Here is a 19,742-nt window from a genome sequence, read left to right on the forward strand (position 1 = left end):
TCCTAATCCCGGGACTGTGAATGGGCTACTTTTCATGGCAAAAGGGACATTGCCAGTGTGACCGAGGGTCCTGCGATGGGAGACTCCCCGGCATCATGCAGGTGAACCCAATGGCATTACAAGGGCCCCTGTGAGAGAGAGGCGGGGGTCAGAGCAGACGTGGTGCAAAAGCAGTGGGTGTGGTGATGCCCCAGCCTGGGACTGAGGCCCAGAACGTGATGGCCTTCAGAAGCCGGGAAAGGCCAGGAGATGCATCTGCCCCCAGCCTCCAGAAGGAGCCAGCCCTGCTGACACCGTGACTTTAGCCCAGTGCAGCCCCGTGGGACTTCTGACCCCCAGAACTCTAAAATAATAAATTGGCATTGTTTTGATCCTTCTGTGGCTGATATGTGTGATGAGGGGGTTTTCACACTCTTGCGTGGGACGTGCAACATCTTTAGAACAGTGGCACGTTACCTATCTTACATGGGGGAAAAAAGAGGAAAAAATAAATACATTTGCATTGTTTTAGACCACTAAGTTTGTGGTCACGTGTAACAGCAGAAACAGCAAACAGATGTGCCCTCCGAGGCTCCCCTACATGCCTGCGAAGCTTGGGGACGCTGGGGAGGGTCACCTTGGCCATCTGGGGGCAGGTGGTACATCAAGACCCTCCCTCCCTCATCACCACCCTTCCTCCCCCATCACCATCCTCAGTGGCACAGGGGCAACCCACGGTGAAGCAGCCGGACAGGCAGACTGTGCTAATTCCCTGCAAGGCAGAGCTGTTCCTCCAGCCTTGGAATGCAGCCAGCCCCTGCATGGCAGCCTCAAGGGGACAGGATCCCCCCCATGCTCTCTCTTTCCCCTGGCCCCGACCCTGCCCCTCTGCTCCCTGCCCCCCAGCCCCACTGCCTTGGGCCTCCCTTGAGCTCCCAGGACAGGTCAGCAAATTGCTATGTGTGCATGTTTTCTAGGGAGAGTCCACAACCATGGTCAGAGTCCCTCGAGTCCAAAAAGAGACAGAGCCACAGCCTCAAGCGGCTCCTTGGGCCCCGGGTTCTGAGCTGGAATTGGATTCCCTGAGCCAGCTCTTAGTCCATGGTGACAGGCATCTGCTGATGTAGCCTCCTCTTATCTTCCCCAGAAACCAGATTAGACGCGGCCAGCAAAAAGAATATTCTCAGCTGGCAAAACGCTTTCACCGGCCACCAAAGGCCCCCTCTCCCTCCAGCCCACGGAGGGCACAGCGCCTCCTCATCCAAATGGGCTCTGGGCCCTGTGCCCCACATTCCTGGAGTGAGCCTAGACCTTGCGCTGCGTCCATCGTCTGGGAGCGTTGTGGGGTGTGGGTTTCCCCCCACATCCAGACTCTTGAGTCCTCAGGAGCAAGGACTGGCCTCTCTGGTTTTCCTTCACACAGCAGGTGCAGAATCAATGCCCGGGAACTGAGGCGTCCTGTGAGGCGACAGAGGCTGAGCTGGAGAAGGCTCACCTGAGACCTGCACAGATTCAGGCGTTATCGCTGCCAAGGCCCAGCAAACGAAGCGAGGCTGCCGTGGACACAACTCATGGCTCAAACTGGGGCGGCCTGAATGTTCCTTTGTGGGGCCCCAGGGCTGGTGGAGGGGGGTCTATTCTCTTCCCCCTGATCTTTCAGCAGGTCCTGGCTCACCAGGGCTCAGCCCCACCCTCCAACGCACCAGGTGTCACTGGGCACCTGCTCAGTGGAGCCTGTTGCTGTTCAGAGACTGAAAGTGGTGATGATGAGGCCAACACCGATGGCCATGGGACCAACATCAAGGTGAGGAAACCATCAAGGACTGCACCAGAGGGATACCCCTCCCTGCCACATGCACACACACACACACACACACACACGAGATCCTGTCCCCTGATGGGGGAAGTAAGGGGGAGCAGGCCCTGCAGTGACCTGTTGGCCATCTCTTATCCACCCGACATGGCCAAAGGTAGCCACGTTATCTCCCATTGCATGTCCTCTCTTCTGTATCAGGACACAGTAGACATCCAGGTGCCTATAAAATAGATGTTTTTGGAGATAAGAGGCCCTTTGCGGCCTCTCTGGAAAGACTCTGTGAGAACAGTCCTGGTGAATGGAGAAGCCCTTAGCCACATGGTGTCAGGGGCCCCACCGCACCTCTGGCCTTTGGACAAAGTCAGCACCAGCCACTCCCACCCCACCCACCACTTTAATGCGTTCTGCAGCTGCCACTCCTTGCCTGCCAGGGCGACCAGATGCTGGCCGGAGCCAGGGCAGGGGCGGGCACTCTTCAGCATTTCCACAGGAAACCCCAGACCCTGTCCCCGCAGCCTGGCCCTCAGACAACTGCTCCCACTCTCCCCCTGCCCATGGGAGCTCAGCCTCTGGGGCAAGAGGGGACCCTGTTTACACCAATGCACCTAGGAAAAACCTTGGGGAAAATTCCAGGCCTGAGTCCTGAGTGTCCCCAGAGTCCACAGCTGGTGGAAAAGGGCCAAGAAGATGGTGACAATGAGGATTTATACCCCAGCAATGAGGGGACAGTGACAAGGCAGCTTCTCTGCAGGTCCACACAGGAAAAGAAACCCACAGCACGGCTCCGTGCAGCAGGGGCTCTGAGTGACACAAGGCCGTGGCATGAGGCAGGGGACCCCCCACCGCAGAGGGCATGGCTCAGCAGAAGCCGGGAGAGGGTGGGTCCTGGGATCCCAACCCAAAGCAGGCAGTCAGGAACTGAGTGACCGCGGGTACCCTGGGGGTACAGGTAGGGAGGAGAGTGTCTCCAAGGCCCCCTTGCCAACCCTCAATGCCAAGTCCAGCAAAGGTGGTTTTCTGGCACCAACTAGCAGGCACTGATCCCCCTCATATCCCCAACTCATGACCCAGCCACCTTTCCCAGGGGCTGAGTGGCTCTGAATAGGGGTGGAGCCGTGGGGCAGTCTGGGGCTGACACCCAGGAGGCGGTGGGGGAGGCGCCCACTCAGGTCCTCGCTGCCCTGGGGAAAGGCCGCTGCATGCAAAGCACGCTGACGCCAGAGCCTTCGGCAGAGGAGGGGGAAATTGTTTATGTCTTGCGCTCCTTCTTACCGTGGGCCTCCTGGGGGCTCCTGGCCCTGGGTGAGCAGGACGGACCCGGACCCGAGATGCCTCAGAGGGAAGCTTCTTGGGCAGGAGGACAGCACAGGCCATGGAGTCCCAGAGGGAGGGCTGTCCCACTGGGTCCCAGTGGGTCCTCTGCAGCAGGACAGTCTAGCCTGCCCCTGGCCATGCTGAGCCACATGGCTCTCCTCTCTGAGATCCTGTGGTGACAGGCAAGGGCACAGGGGTGGTGGGGCAGAGGCACTGTTGAAAAACCTGCCCAAGGGCCTGCCCTTGGCATCTCCTGGACCCACCCTCATCTTCCCTGAGGCTGTCCGAGTGCTTTCCCGGGTAGTCTGTCCTCAGTGGGAATGCCGCAAGCCTCCCCCTTGTGCCTGGCATAACCCTACCTGCTGGGGGAGGGGACACTAATGATCACCCCCAGCTCACAGGCACAGCAGGGAGGCCTGGGGCAGGGGTGGCCCAGGGTCGTGGCTGAGCCACTGAGAAAAGCTCAGACCCCCAACCCCCTCAGTTCTTCCTCCCCCAGGTTCCTAACCACGGCCCAACCTCCCTGGTCCAGTGAACGTCCCACTCCGCATTGTGTGCTCCCCAATGGGTTCCTCCAAGGTTCTCAGAGTCCAAGCCTGGTGATCACCAACAAAAATCTCTGCAAACAGCAGATTCCTACACAGATGGCCCTGCCTTATTAGGATGGCTCCACTGACAGGTCCTGACTCCACGATGGTAAGAATGTGACCAGAACTCAGCAGCAATGGCACTTAAGTTCCACACAACCATGTTCACTTTCAGTACAGTATTCGACAAATTGCACAAGAAAATCAACACCTGATTAGAAAACTAGCTTCGTGAGCCAGGGACAGTGGTTCACGCCTGTAATCCCAGCATTTTAGGAGACCAAAGCAGGAGGATGGCTTGAGCCCAGGAGTTCAAGACCAGCCTTGGCAACATGGCGAGACCCCATTTCTACAAAACATAACAAACCTTTTTTAAAATTAGCCAGGCGTGGTGGCACATACCTGTTGTCCCAGCTTCTTGGGTTGCTGAGGTAGGAGGATCATTTAAGCCCAGGGGTTTGAAGCTGCAGTGAGCTATAATCACAACACTGCACTCTAGCCTGGGCAGCAGAGTGAGAGTCTGCCAAAAAAAAAAAAAAAAAAAAAAAAAAAAAAAAAAAAAAAAAAAAAAAGCTTTGTGTGAGCTGATTTTGCCTACCTAGAGGCTAATGGGAGTGTCTTGAGCACATCTGAGGTCAGCTGGGCTGAGCTGGCAGGGCGGTTAGGCATACTAAATGCCTTTTTTTTTTTTTTTTTTTTTTTTGTGATACAGTCTCACTATGTTGCCCAGGCTGGAGTGCAGTGGTGCCATCTCGGCTCACTGCAACCTCCGCCTCCTGGGTTCAAGTGATTCTTATGCCTCAGCCTCACGAGTAGCTGGGACTACAGGCGCCTGCCATCATGCCCAGCTAATTTTTGTGTTTTTAGTAGAGACAGGGTTTCACCATATTGGTCAGGCTGGTCTCGAACTCCTGGCCTCAGGTGATCCACCCTCCTCAGCCTCCCAAAATGCTGGGATTACAGGCATGAGCCACCATGCCTGGCCTGTTGCCACATTTTTGCTTTTGTGAATAAGCTGCTATGAACACCTGTGTGCAAGTATCTCTTTGAGACCCTGCTTCCCATTCTCTTGGGCGTATACCCAGGAGTGGTATACATGAACAAATAAACAAGGGACACACCAGGCATGCCTGTAATCCCAACATTTTGAGAGGCTGAGGCAGGAGGATCCCTTGAACCTAGGAGTACAAGACCAGCCTGAGCAACATAGGGAGACCCTGTCTCTACGAATACATTTTAAAAATTAGCTGGGCATGGTGGTACACACCTGTGGTCTCAGCTACTCAGGAGGCTGAGAGGGGAGGATGGCTTGAGCCCAGGAGGTCGAGGCTACACAGTGAGCCATGATCTCACCACTGTACTCCAGCCTGGGTGACAGAGTGAGATCCTGTCTCAAAAAATAAATGTAAAAAAAACACAGGACAGGCTCATGCCTGTAATCCCAGCAATTTGGGAGGCCGAGGCGGGTGGATCATGAGATCAGGAGATTGTGACCATCCTGGCTAACACGGTGAAGCCCCATCTCTACTAAAAATACAAAAAATTAGCCGGGTGTGGTGGCAGGCATCTGTAGTGCCAGCTACTCAGGAGGCTGAGGCAGGAGAATGGCGTGAACCCGGGAGGTGGAGCTGGCAGTGAGCCAAGATCGTGCCACTGCACTCTAGCCTGGGCGACTGAGCGAGACTCCATCTCAAGAAACAAAAACAAAAAACCAGGACACAGGATGGTCACAGAGGGGCATAGACTCACACCCGGAAATTCTAGGTGTGAGCACAGAGGCTCCCAGAGAGGAGGAAGGTGGGTCGTCAAGCATATGGGTATTTTATGGGTTGAAGCGTGGTCCCCCAAAAAGATATGACCCTGTCCTAATTCCCAGAATGTGTGAATACGGCCTTTTTTGGATGGAGGGCCTTTGCAGATGGAATTAAGTGAAGGATGAGGAGATGAGGTCATCCTGGGTTATTCAGGCAGGCCCTACATCCAAGGGCTGGTGTCCTTATAGGAGTCATAGGGACAGACACAGAGAAGGCCTCTTGAGAATGGTGGCTGAGCAGGAGGGATGCAGCCACAAGCCAAGGATGCCCAGGCCACCAGAATGCATGACTGCTGCTTGAAGCCACTCAGTTTGTGGTCATTCATTACATCAGTTAAGCCAGGTCTGCACATACCTGCAGAGCAGGAACTCTGGAGGAGAAGCCAGACCCGAAAAGGGACATTTTCCCCTCTGGCCAGGACCTCACCCCATCAACCCAGCTGCCCACGAGGCTGCTGGGCCAACATCCCAGGCCTAGAGCTGCCAGCCTGCCCTGGGCTCAGCCAAGGGAAGAGGGAGCTGTGAACAAGTCAGCCCTGGGCCCCTTCAGGGAGCCAATGACCTCCTCCCTTCCTCCCTCATGCATTCATCCCTTCATTTGTTCATTCAGCCATCCATTCATCACTCCTTCCATAAACAGGCCTGGCACCTCCCATGCGCCTAGATATGAATGCAGTATCAATGTGTCCCTTTCAGGGGCCCACAGCAGGCAGGTAAGCACACCCACAAATTCATAACTCCAGAGGGGACAGGAGGCCCAACAGAAGAATCACAAGAGAAGCCACAAGGGCCTCAGCTCTGCCTGGGGCAACAGGGAGAAGCCCCCTAGACTGGTGTCTGGAGGCCCACCCTGGACTGACACAGAGGCTTTCCTGATGGGCAAAGAAGGAGGCCTCCCTCTGGTTTGTGAAGGAGATGGTGGCATGGAGAGCTGGAGGTGGGATCCTGGGTTTTGTCCTCCAGGCGATAGACACAGGAGGGGTGGGAACAGGCTCACCTTTATCAAACTTTGGTGGAAAATTGAAATTGTGTTCCAGAAGGACCAAGAAAGTCTGATGCTGGCCATGTTCAGGCTGTGCTGCTCTGAGATACCGGGGCAGGTGGGCTTGGCAAGGTGGCCCCCATCCTCTCTCTCCCCATGTCCCCCTGATCCTGCTCCTGCTCCTGCTCCATCTCTCCCCACTCCCAGCTGCTCAGTGGCCAAGTCTGGTGTCCTTCAAGAAGTGGCTGAAACCTCTAAAGGAACTTCACCCTGCAGGGCAGGCCCTGCCCAAGGACATCACCACCCAGAGTCCAGGTCTGGCCCTCGCCACCCCACCCCCATCCCAGAGTCTGGAATGATGCAGCCCCCAGCTCCTGGGGCCCCCACATGTAGCCCCTGCTCCCAGCAAACCAGCAAGGGGGTCCTGGGGAGAGGGAGGGGCTAAGAGGGAGGGGAGCGCCTGGCCGTCCCCAGAGAGTACAGCTAACCCACAGCACATAATCCTGTTAAAAAATTAATCCTCATTTAGCCAGGAGGCAAGGCGGCCGCTGAGATAAAGCCCCTGAGAAGTAATAAAAGGCAACAGCAATTGATAAAGTGGTGAGGCCACTCATAAAACCCTGCTGCAATCAAGGTCAGGCAGGTCCCAGGAATCGGAGAGCAAGCACCGCCAGGTGGGGGTGGGTGGCGTTGCCTTACAAGCCCCAGCCCCAGCAGAGGGTGACCACCTTGGGCAACAGAGCTGATGCTGATGGTGGAGAGAGGCAGAAAGGAGGGAGGCTGCCTTTCTCAGCTCCTCCCTGCTCGGCCTTACTGGATGGCTGTGGCCCTTTGGGAAGGAATCACCATCCTTGGTCCTTGTCTCTCTCCTAACATCATGGCCGTGAAAGATCACAGCCCCCCTGGGGCCCAGCCGGTCCCAGAGTAGACCTGGTGAGGCTGGGCCCGTCTAACGTGGCTCCTGGTGGCCCCCGCTGTCCCCCACACACTTGTCCCAGGGATAGGAGGATGGAGAGCCCACCCCAGCCCCCACACCAGGGACTCACCTGGAATCCTCCCAGATGGCAGGTGTGGTCACCACTGCATCTGGCATCTGCCTGCTGGGGAAGACTCATTGCCATGTCGTCATGGGGACGTTCCACTCCAGCCAAATTGCATAACCAGGCCATTCCTCCTTCAGGGTCCCCAAAAGCCAATAATGGTCCCCAAAAAAGGGCACTGGACTGGAGGCAGGAGAGATCCATTGAGACCCAATATTGTCACCACTAGTCATGCTGGAAAATCAGAGGAGGGGGCTCGATGCCTCCGCTACTCCAACAGTGGCAACAACCCACAGCTGTAAGTGCCCAGCTTCCAAGCCCACACCCCTCAACAGGGCATCAAGGGCTCCCTGGAAGCACCAGTCTGGGGCTGAACCTGGCCAGAGAAGGAAGAGTGTGGTGATTCCCATTACTGTATCACTCCAACTGCTGCCTGGAGACTAAGGAGAAGCAAGGAGACCAGTCAGAAGGCAGTTGCAATGGTCCTGACCATGCTAACTTCACCCATGTTTTCTTTCATTTATGCACTGAAGAATCATTTATTAAACACCTACTGTGTGCCAGGCATCAGACCAGGAGCTCGGGATACAGTGTTGCTCACAGCCTTCTAGGAGAGACACATAAACAATTGCAATAGAATTCCTTGCATCAGGTTATTAACGAGAACAGGAAGTTAGCGGCAAAGCTGACCTTGTGGAGGACAATGCCTGCCTTATGGCTCTCGGCCACCAGCTGAGACACCAGCAGGCCTGGGCAGGCCAACCCCTGGCCCAGAGGCTGGGTCCCTAGGGCCCGAGCCCCCTACATGGCTCATCTGCATGGAGCAATCTCTACCTGTGCAAGCGTCAAATCCACCCGGTCCCCAGGCCAAGGAGGCCTCTGGATCTGGCTGGCTGGCTTGCCTGGCTTGGCTGGCTGGCTGACTGGGTGGCTTGGCTGGCTTGGCTGGCTGGCTGGCTTGGCTGGTTGGCTCGCTGGGTGGCTTGGTGGGCTTGGCTGGCTGGCTGGCTAGGTGGCTTGGCTGGCTTGGCTGGCTGGCTGGCTTGGCTGGTTGGGTCGCTGGGTGGCTTGGCTGGCTTGGCTGGCTTGGCTGGCTGGCTGGCTTGTGTGGTTTGGCCAAATGGCTGGCTTGGCCGGCTGGCTGGCTTGGCTGGCTTGGCTAGCTGGGTGGCTGGCTGGCTGGCTTGTGTGGTTTGGCCAAATGGCTGGCTTGGCCGGCTGGCTGGCTTGGCTGGCTTGGCTAGCTGGGTGGCTGGCTGGCTTGGCTGGCTGGCTGGCTTGGCTGGCTTGGCTAGCTGGGTGGCTGGCTGGCTTGGCTGGCTGGGTGGCTTGGCTAGCTTGGCTGGCTGGGTGGCTTGGCTGGCTTGGCTGGCTGGCTGGCTTGTGTGGCTTGGCTGGCTGGCTGGCTTGGGTGGCTTGGGTGGCTGGCTGGCTTGGGTGGCTTGGCTGGCTGGCTGGCTTGGGTGGCTTGGTTGGCTGGCTGGCTGGCTGGCTGGCTGGCTTGGCTGGCTTGGCTGGCTGGCTGGCTTGGCTGGCTGGCTGGCTTGGCTGGCTTGGCTGGCTGGCTTCGCTGGCTGGCTGGCTGGCTGGCTGGCTGGCTTGGCTTGCTGGCTGGCTGGCTGGGCTGGCTTGGCTGGCTGGCTGGCTGGGCTGGCTTGGCTGGCTGGATGGCTGGCTGGCCTGGCTTGGCTGGCTGCCTGGCTTGGCTGGCTTGGCTGGATGGCTGGCTGGCTGGCTTGGCTGGCTTAGGTGGCTGGCTGGCTTGGCTGGCTTAGGTGGCTGGCTTGCTTGGCTGGCTTGGGTGGCTGGCTTCCTTGGCTGGCTTGGCTGGCTTGGCTGGCTTGGGAGGCTGGCTGGCTGGCTTGGCTGTCTTGGCTGGCTGGCTGGCTTGGCTGGCTTGGCTGGCTTCATTGGCGGGCTGGCTTAGCTGGCTTGGCTGGCTTGGCTGACTTGGCTGGCTTGGTTGGCTGTCTGGCTTGGCTGGCTTGGCTCGCTTGGCTGTTTGGCTGGCTTGGCTGTCTTGGCTGGCTGGGTGGCTTGGCTGGCTTCAGTGGCTGGCTGGCTTGGCTGGCTTGGCTGGCTTGGGAGGCTGGCTGGCTTGGCTGTCTTGGCTGGCTGGCTGGCTTGGCTGGCTTGGCTGGCTTCGTTGGCGGGCTGGCTTAGCTGGCTTGGCTGACTTGGCTGGCTTGGTTGGCTGTCTGGCTTGGCTGGCTTGGCTCGCTTGGCTGGTTGGCTGGCTTGGCTGTCTTGGCTGGCTGGGTGGCTTGGCTGGCTTCAGTGGCTGGCTGGCTTGGCTGGCTTGGCTGGCTGGGTGGCTTGGCTGGCTTGTCTGGCTGGCTGGTTGGCTGGGTGACTTGGCTGGCTTGGCTTGCTGGCTGGTTTGGCTGGCTTCGCTGGCTGGTTGGCTGGGTGGCCTGGCTGGCTTGGCTGGCTTGGCTGGCTGGCTGGCTGACTGGTCTGGCTGGTTGGGTGGCTGGCTGGCTTTGCTGGCTGGGTGGCTTTGCTGGCTTGGCTGTTTGGGTGGCTTGGCTTTCTTGGCTGGCTGGGTGGCTTGGCTGGCTTGGCTGGCTTGGCTGGCTGGCTGGCTTGGCTGGCTCGCTTGCTTCGCTGACTGGCTGGCTTCGCTGGCTTAGGTGGCTGGCTGGTTTGGCTGGCTTGGGTGGCTCGCTGGCTTGGCTGGCTTGGGAGGCTGGCTGGCTTGGCTGGCTGGCTGGCTTCGCTGGCTTGGCTGGCTGACTTCCTTGGCTGGCTTGGCTGGCTTGGCTGGCTGGCTGGCTGGGTGGCTTGGCTAGCTTGGCTGGCTGGATGGCTTGGCTGGCTTGGCTGGCTGGGTGGCTTGGCTGGCTGGCTGTCTTGGATGGCTTGGTTGGCTGGCTGGCTTTGCTGGTTGTCTGGCTGGGTGGCTTAGCTGGCTGGCTTGGCTGGCTTGGCTGGCTGGGTGGCTTTGCTGGCTTGGCTGGCTTGGCTGGCTGGCTTGGTGGCTGGCTCACTTGGCTGGCTGGCTCACTTGGCTGGCTGCCTGGCTTGGCTGGCTTGGCTGGCTTGGCTGTCTGGCTGGCTTGTCTGGCTTGGCTGGCTGGCTGGCCGGCTGGTTGGCTTGGCTGGCTGGCCGGCCGGTTGGCTTGGCTGGCTTGGCCGGCCGGTTGGCTTGGCTGGCTTGGCCGGCCGGGTGGCTTGGCTGGCTGGATGGCTTGGCTGGCTTGGTTTGTTGGCTGGCTTGGCTGGCTTAGCTGGCTGGCTGGCTTGGCTGGCTTGGCTGGCTTTGCTCGCTGGGTGGCTTGGCTGGCTTCAGTGGCTGGCTGGCTTGGCTGGCTTAGGTGGCTGGTGGGCTTAGCTGACTTGGGTGACTGGCTGGTTTGGCTGGCTTGGGTGACTGGCTTGCTGGCTTGGCTGGCTTTCCTCGCTGGCTTCTTTGGCTGGCTTGGCTGGCTTGACTGGGTTGGCTGTCTGGCTGGCTGGGTGGCTTGGCTGGCTTGCCTGGCTGGGTGGCTTGGCTGGCTTGGCTGGCTGGCTGGCTGGATGGGTGGCTTGTCTGGCTTGGCTGGCTGGCTGGCTGGGTGGCTTGGCTGGCTTGGGTGGCTGGCTGGCTGGGTGGCTGGCTGGCTTGGTTGGCTGGGTGGCTTTGCTGGCTTGGCTGTTTGGGCGGCTTGGCTGCCTTGGGTGGCTGGGTGGCTTGGCTGGGTTGGCTGGCTGGCTGTCTTGGCTGCCTTGCCTGGCTGCCTGGCTTGGCAGGCTTGGCTGGATGGCTGGCTGGCTTGCTTGTCTGGCTGGCTGGCTTGGCTGGCTTAGGTGGCTGGCTGGCTTGGCTGGCTTGGGTGGCTTGCTGGCTTGGCTGGATTGGGAGGCCGGCTGGCTTGGCTGGCTTGGCTGGCTGGCTGGCTTGGCTGGCTTGGCTGGCTGGCTTTCTTGGCTGGCTTGGCTGGCTTTCTTGGCTGGCTTGGCTGGCTGGCTGGCTGCGTGGCTTGTCTGGCTTGGCTGGCTGGGTGGCTTGGCGGGCTTGGCTGGCTGGCTGGCTCGGTGGCTTGGCTGGCTTGGCTGGCTGGCTGGCTTGGCTGGCTGGCTTAGCTCGTTGGCTGGCTGGGTGGCTTGGCTGGCTTGGACGGCTGGGTGGCTTGGCTGGCTTTTCTGGCTGGCTGTCTTGGGTGGCTTGGCTGGCTGGCTGGCTTGGCTGGTTGGCTGGCTGGGTGGCTTGGCTGGCTGGGTGGCTTGGCTGGCTTGGCTGGCTGGGTGTCTTGGCTAGCTTGGGTGGCTGGCTGACTTGGCTGCCTTGGCTGTCTGGCCACTTGGCTGGCTGGTAGGCCGGCTGGCTTGGCTGGCTGGCTGGCTTGGCTGGCTTGCCTGGCTTGGCTGGCTGGCTGGCTTGGCTGGCTTGGCCGGCTGGCTGGCTGGCCTAGCTGGCTGGCTTGGCTGGCTTGGCTGGTTGGCTGGCTGCGTGGCCTGGCTGGCTTGGCTGGCTTGGCTGGCTGGCCTGGCTGGCGGGGTGGCTGGCTGACTTGGCTGGATGCCTGGCTTGGCTGGCTTTGCTGGCCGGCTGGCTTGGCTGGCTTGGCTGGCTGGTTGGCTTGGCTTGTTGGCTGACTTGGCTGTCTTGGCTGGCTTGGCTGGCTGGGCTGGCTGGCTGGCTTGGCTGGCTTGGCTTGCCGGGTGGCTTGGCTGGCTGGGCTGGCTGGCTGGCTTGGCTGGCTTGGCTGGCTTGGCTTGCCGGGTGGCTTGGCTGGCTTTGCTGGCGGGGTTGCTTGGTTGGCTTGGCTGGCCGGGTGGCTTGGCTGGCTTGGCTGGCTGGCTGGCTTCGCTGGCTGGCTGGCTGGCTGGCTTGGCTGTCTTGGCTGGCTGGCTGGCTTGGCTGTCTTGGCTGGCTGGCTGGCTGGGTGGCCTGGCTGGCTTGGCTGGCTTGGCTGGCTTGGCTGGCTGGCTGGCTGGCTGGCTGGTCTGGCTGGCTGGGTGGCTTGGCTATCTTGGCTGGCTGGGTTGCTTGGCTGGCTTGGCTGGCTGGCTGGCTTTTGTGGCTTGGCTGGCTGGCTGGCTTGGGTGGCTTTTCTGGCTGGCTGGCTTGGCTGGCTTGGCTGGCTGAGTGGCTGGCTAGCTGTCTTGGCTGGCTTGGCTCGCTGGCTTCCTTGGCTGGCTTGGCTGGCCTGACTAGGTTGGCTTTCTGGCTGGCTGGGTGGCTTGGCCGGCGGCCTGACTGGCTGGGTGGCCTGGCTGACTTGGCTGGCTGGCTGGCTTGGCTGGCTTGGCTGGCTGGGTGGCTTGGCTGGCTGGCTGGCTTGGGTGGCTTGGCTGGCTGGCTGGCTTGGCTGGTTGGCTGGCTGGGTGGCTTGTCTGGATCAGATGGCTGGCTGGCTTGGCTGGCTTGGGTGACAGGCTGGCGTGGCCAGCTTGGTGACTGCCTCGCTGGCTTGGCTGGCTTGGCTCACTGGCTTCCTTGCGTGGCTTGGCTGGCTTGGCTGGGTTGGCTGTCTGGCTGGCTGGGTGGCTTGGCTTGCTGGCTGGCTTGGCTGTCTTGGCTGGCTTGGCTAGCTTGGCTGGCTGGCTGGCTTGGCCGGCTGGCTGGCTCTCCCAGGCTGCAGTGCAGCCGTATGATCTTGGCTCACTGCAACCTCTGCCTCCCAGGTTCAAGCAATTCTCCTGCCTCAGCCTCCCGAGTAGCTGGGATTACAGGCCTGAGCCACAACACCCGGCTGATTTTTGTACTTTTAGTAGAGATGGGGTTTCATCATGTTTCGTACTCCAGTATGGGTGACAGAGAAAGACTCTGTCTCAAAAAAACAAAAAAGAATTTATACATTGCCATACAGATTCACACACATACACTCATATTCACAAACACACAAATACAATAAATGCAGGGGCACACACAAACACCATCACAAAAACACACTTCCATAAAACAGGAATGCACGCTCACACAGAAACACGCATGGAAACACACGTCTTACAGACTCACAGCCACACTCATCATCACATAAACAGGCACACACAGCCACACAAGCACACACCCACACCCACATCAACACACACACTCCCACATGGCACCCACACACTCACGCACACAGGCAGAACAGGCCTGCATTACCTGATAACGCAGTTGAATCAGACGTGATGCTGCCTGCCGAGGAGACCTGGAGGCTTCCCATGCATGGGCTTTCAGATGAGAGGTCTCTGGGTGCATCTGGTGACACCCCAGGCAGTGGGGGAGACATCCAGGCCGGAAGGCCAGCCACAGCCAGCTCTGCCCAAGGATGCCACGTCCATTTGCTTCAGTAGGATCTGCGTCCTGTAAACCCTGGTTCCTGCCTCTCCAGGACACCCCACTGAGGTCAGCACACTCCCCAGGTTTAGAAGGGGTCTCTCGGTGAAATTTGGTGACACCCCAGGCAGAAGGGGGGCACCACAGCCAGCTCTGCCCGTGGATGCGACGTCCATTTGCTTCAGTAGGATCTGCACCTTGGAAACCCAGGTTCCTGCCTCTCCAGGACACCCCACTGACGTTAGCACACCCTCCAGGTTTACAAGCGGTCTCTGGATACATTTGGTGACACCGCAGGCAGATGGGGGATGATACAGCCAACTCTGCCCGTGGATGCCACTTCCATTTGCTTCAGTAGGATCTGCACCCTGTAAACCCTGGTTCCTGCCTCTCCAGGACACCCCACTGAGGTCAGCACCCCCCCACCCCCCACCCCCATGTTTGTCCATCTTCGCTGTCTGGGGAGATACACAGAAAGACCACATTCGGTGGAATTCTGGCTATAACCTTTTGTGGCTGGCAAGAAGGATCACCAAGCTGTCCTGTAACCTTGCTGGAGCGATCACTGGTTTCACGCTTGGCCCCCGTGCAGTGAGTGCCTGGGCCAGGCTCGATTCCTGGAGCTCTGGTGAAATTTGGGCTTGGAGCTGCACCATCCAGAAAGCAGAAGGCAGCCGGCCCGGGCTGTACGGTTCGTAGAATCAGAGAGAACACTGCTTGCCTTCATGTCTGTACCACAATAAATCTGCCAACTGCGGTCAAAGTCTCTGGATTCCTGACCCCTCATTTTATTTAGTCTATTACGGAGCGGAAGGAGTGAGAAAGATTTTGCTTCCTATTTTGTTTTGCAAAGTGTTTCTAAGAAAAACAACCCATGTTCTGAAAATGAGATTCTGAGTGTCCCCTGGGTGTGATGAAAACAAACTTTGGGAATCCAAGGGCCTGAGAGGCAGAGTGAATGTCATTCACATTTCCCTGTGAATGACAAAGTCACTTTTTATTTATTATTATTATCATTGTTATAGATTCAGGGGATCCACGGGAAGCTTTGTGACCTGAGGATATTGTACGATGCTGAGGTTTGGGGTATGAATAATCCCGTCACCCAGGCACTGAGCATTGTACATTCCTGAGGTATATAATGTGTACTAAAAATAAAATGTATATTTATATATGCACTAATGATTCAACTTGATTCCTTGTAATTAAGAAAAACCCCAAATTCTAGAGGAGTTCTAGAAATATGTAAGAAGAGAGGCCAGGCGCAGTGGCTCATGCCTGTAATCCCAGCACTTTGGGAGGCCAAGGCAGGTGGATCTCCTGAGGTCAGGAGTTCGAGACCAGCCTGGCCAACATGGTGAAACCCCGTCTCTGCTAAAAATACAAAAATTAGCCAGGTGTGGTGGCGGGTGCCTGTAGTCCCAGCTACTTGGGAGGCTGAGGTAGAAGAATTGCTTGAATGCAGGAGGCAGAAGTTGCAGGGAGCCGAGATTGCACCACTGCACTCCAGCCTGGGTCACAGAGCGAGACTCCATCTCAAAAAAAAACAAAAAACAAAAAACAAAAAACTTCAGTTGGAAGGCAGCTGAAGTTTCTGCCCACTGCCCAGACTGTGTCCTCCGGGCAAGGCCAGGGCTTCCAGTTGGATGGTTTTCACATTAGCAGCTGCTGTTTAGAATCATCAACATTGGCCAGGCGCGGTGGCTCACGCCTGTCATCTCAGCACTTTGGGAAGCCGAGGCGGGCAGATCACAAGGTCAGGGACCAGCCTGGCCAACATGGTGAAACCCTGTCTCAACTAAAAAAATATATAAAAATTAGCTTGGTGTGGCTGGGCATGGTGGCTCATCCCTGTAATCCCAGCACTGTGGGAGGCTGAGGCGGGCGGATCATGAGGTCAGGAGATCAAGACCATCCTGGCTAACACGGTGAAACCCTGTCTCTACTAAAAATACAAAAAATTAGCCAGGCACGGTGGCAGGCACCTGTAGTCCCAGCTACTTGTGAGGCTGAGGCAGAAGAATGGTGTGAACCTGAAAGGCAGGGTTTGCAGTGAGCCCAGATTGCGCCACTGCACTCCAGCCTGGGCGATATAGAGTGAGACTCTGTCTCAAAAAAAAAATAAATAAAAAATTAGCCCGGTGTCATGGTGGGCACCTGTAATCCCAGCTACTCAGGAGGCTGAGGCAGGAGAATTGCTTGGACCCTGGAGGCAGAGGTTGCAGTGAGCTGAGATTGCACCATTGCACTCCAGCCTAGACAACAGAGCGAGACTCTGTTGCAAAAAAAAAAAAAAAAGAATCATCAACATTGCCTTGGCCCAATCTCTTCCCAGACTTGTCAAATATTTACCACTGGACCTCCATGTTCTAGTTTCAAAGCTCTGCTGGCCACAGTGGCTCATGTCTGTAATCCCAGCACTTTGGGAGGCTGAGGCAGGAGGACTGCTTGAACCTAGGAGCGTGAATCCATCCTAGGCAACATAGTGATAATAGTGTCAAATGAGAGCCAGTGTCCGGTAATTCCCCAAATATCTGAGAATTTTCTTTTCTCTAAGTCACAGTCATCCTGGCAGAAGGCTGTAGGTCCCTTTGGGGAAGACTGGGGAAAAGATTAACAATGTAAATTTTTGGCAGTGTAGCAGCGTACTTCCCCAAGATCACCCAGCCTCCCCTTCACTTAAGGGGTTGTGGGCCTGTGAACTGGCTCAAGTCTGGGAATTGATTGAGGGTTTTAGATCTGTGTTTCATTAATTTGAGTTAATCTTTTATTCAGTTGACCTAGGATTCTTCATTTTTTAAAGAACAACTAAGACTTTGGTACAGCCCATTAACTCTCCCTGTGGATACCATGGACTACACAATGCCGTGGGTGTCTGAGTCAAACCATTCTGACTGCTGCTTTGACACTGCTTTCCACTGTGGTGACCACACCCACCTCATCTTTGGTGATTAAGGACAGCCCATGTTCCCTGCCACCCCAGGATTCAATTATCCTCATTTTACTTAAAGATCCCAGTCCAGTGGCTGCAGTTCCTGCTGTAACATTTTGCCTACTGAGAGCACAAGCTCAAAGCTCTTCCAGGATACTGGGCTCCTCTCACAATATTCTTTCTCATGATCGTTGTGAGGAGTATGTTCTGTAGACCCTTCAGTGTGAGTGAGCAGGTCTGACATAATAAATCCAGTCTCCCTGAGTTTTTGCATACCTTTCTGTACACATAAACCAAGGAAGTTGTGGCATCTCAACTTTATGTACCTTAGGTAAACTCTGATTCTGTTTCAGCCAACCAACCAAGTCACCAAACAAATAAGCAAACAGCCAACCAATCAACCAACAAGCAAGCAAGCAACAAACCAACCAAACAACTAAGCAAGGAAGCAAGCACCACCAACCAAGCAGGCAACCAACCAAGTAACCAATCAAACCAACCCTTGGAGCCCTTTCTAAAGCTTTGACCTACAACCCTGAGTACAGAATCTCTGTTTAATGGGCCAACATTAATAAATTTAGCCTAATCCAACTTTATGTTACTTCCACCATGGTGCCACACACTTAATATCCATTCCCACATATATTCTCCAGATTTCCTTCTGTATAAATTGCGTGTGTGTGTGTGTGTGTAGAAAGCATCAACTGAAAAATCACACAATTTTATAAATTTAGAAAAGAGAGCTTTATTTCTTATAAAGGTTTGCAGTCTGCAAGGTGGCCATTATGACAAGCTGGGAAGTGTGGCCTACAGCCAAGGCCAGAGGCAGGCATTTCCAGGGAGGGAAGGAGAGGACAGGAATTTGAGCCAAATGAGTTGGCTACATATACATACTCAATAGGATATCAGAGGAGCTATATCATTTTATGAGAATACTCATAAAAGAGGTCTTAACGCATGCATATTCAATAAACATGCATGTTCATTCTGGGGTGGAGACTTGACATTTAAATGTATTATAATTAGGCCCTACACATCAAAAAGTGAAGCAGGGACATGAAGGTACTCAGCCTCTGTAAAGCCACAGCCTCTAAAACTGGCCAGAACCAGTCTATGGAGTATGGTCTCTTATCAGGAGAAAGTTACTGAAATCAGTCCCTTGTCCAGAGAAAGCTGTCGTTAAGGTTAGTGGGGCAGGAGATCAGTTACTCAGCGTCTGTGAACTGGGTGAGTTGTAATTGTTTTAATCTTGCTTCTCTCACAGCCAGTGCTTGCTTGGCTGCTAGAGAAAAATAAAACCCATGTGGTAGTTAGAATCTAGTTAATTCTTTAAGAGTAGGGTACAAGACTTAACCCTCACCTGGCATGGCCCTAGGTCCTGTTTATAATTTGAGGTCTTATTGCCACAAAGAGTCGGTTCTGTCAGTCTCATGATCTCTATTTTAACATTAATGCTGTTCAGTTGTTGGGTCTAAACCATAAGAGGGAGGGAGGTACAGGGAGGTATGTCTGACATCCTGTCCTGTCATGGCCAAGAACTGAATTTTAAGATTTATTTGAGGTTCCGTTGGCCAACAGGGGGTCTGTTAAGTCGAGTGGGGGGCTTAGGATTTTATTTTTAGTTCTCAAGGGAGATAAAATAATTTAATCAATTGGCCTCTGTGACTTTGGGACTAACATGGATGATCTGTCGGACAGACTTCAGGCTGGCACCCAGGCAAAATTCTATGCTGTAGTAAATGCATCACGCACATTTGTAACAATATGTACATAACAATGTCACAAAATACTTTCACGGTGACACCTAGATTAGTATTTTATTGAATAGCTGATGATATAAACTGGCTCATTTGATGCCAAGACTGACCATCACCACCATACCAAGGTCATCACTGATCAGAGGCCTAACCCAAGGAGGGGGTCATGTGCAGACCCAGCAGTGGGGAGGAAAGATGCTGCAGAGGAGACGGATGCCCACAGAGGCCGCTGAGTGGATACAATGCTCACTAAGTGGTAAGTATAGACTCCACGTAGGCTGTAAGGTCTCCCCCTGTGCAAATGGGACCCCGTCCACTTGAGAGTCAAGGGTCTGTTTGGGTGGCAGGGATAGCTACTTCTGAAGGTAGAAAGGAAAATAAGCCACCAAATTGGTATCTTTCTGTGAAATGGACATCGTGCTTAGAATCTCCATTTTCCCCACAACCTGGAGGAATAAGTACTGTCATGTGCATTTTGTAGCTGAGGAATCTGACTCAACAAAATTAAATTACTCGCCTAAGCAATTAGCAATTAACCAAGTCTTTCTGACTCAGAAACCCAGCTGTTGCCTGTTCATATCCAGCCCCTGTATTAGGGTCAAGATCTGGCCTGTTCTCAATGCAGCAAGATCCATGCAGATCACACTGGACTCCCAGCACTGAATCTGGCTCAAGGGGACATCAAATTTGACTGGGTCGTGGGGCTCAGGAGCATCACTCTCAAAAATAGCAGTACAGGAAGAGGCGATGGCCCTAAACAGCATTTGCAGGCAGATCCCATGTTAATCGTAAGGGTCAGGACTCTCTCACTTTTCTGTCTCTCTCTCTGTCTCTCCTCTAGGGCTGACCCCACATTGGACACCACTGCATCCATGTCCATCACACACCACAGCTGCCTTTTCTTCTGCCTGCTTATGGGAAAGTCCCCTCCTCTCCTCCGTTTTCTTCTCTTCCTGCCCTATCACACCGTGCACTTCTCCCTTTCCTTAAAGAACCACCATCAACTTTAGGAGGAGGGAAAGGGGTGGCTCTGGCAGGAAAAGGCAGAATCCCCTCTAGCCAGCAGAGAGAAAGGAATGGCTGCATGTTTTCTCCCCCATTCCAAGGCACTAGGTTTTGGCTAGGTTGCAGGTTCCAAGCTGCTCTCCTGCTGTGTCGGTGAGTTCTGGTCAACCTGCAACCTCCTGATGTGGCCACTGCAGTTCATCAAGTCTTCAGGGACTCCCCATGGCCTGGAGTACTTTGCCTTGCTTACACGGGAGAGGAGAATGGATT

The 19,742-nt window shown here is 55.7% G+C and overlaps 1 protein-coding gene and 1 pseudogene across 1 annotated transcript in view; one reads left to right on the top strand and one right to left on the bottom strand.

The window, feature by feature from the left end:
• Positions 1 to 370: 370 nt before the first annotated feature.
• LOC112207523 (small nucleolar RNA U13) lies at positions 371 to 466 on the top strand (annotated as a pseudogene).
• Positions 467 to 17,436: 16,970 nt separating this feature from the next.
• LOC112204120 (uncharacterized) overlaps positions 17,437 to 19,742 on the bottom strand; it is a 41,958-nt gene continuing 39,652 nt past the window's right edge. Inside the window, exon 7 of the mRNA XM_063795456.1 lies at positions 17,437 to 19,717. Coding sequence (XP_063651526.1) covers positions 19,588 to 19,717 — 130 coding nt within the window. The 3' untranslated portion in view covers positions 17,437 to 19,587. The remainder of the gene's footprint in view (positions 19,718 to 19,742) is intronic.

The sequence above is a fragment of the Pan troglodytes genome, chromosome 16 (genome assembly GCF_028858775.2).
Source record: "Pan troglodytes isolate AG18354 chromosome 16, NHGRI_mPanTro3-v2.0_pri, whole genome shotgun sequence".
Taxonomy (NCBI): Eukaryota; Metazoa; Chordata; class Mammalia; order Primates; family Hominidae; genus Pan; species Pan troglodytes.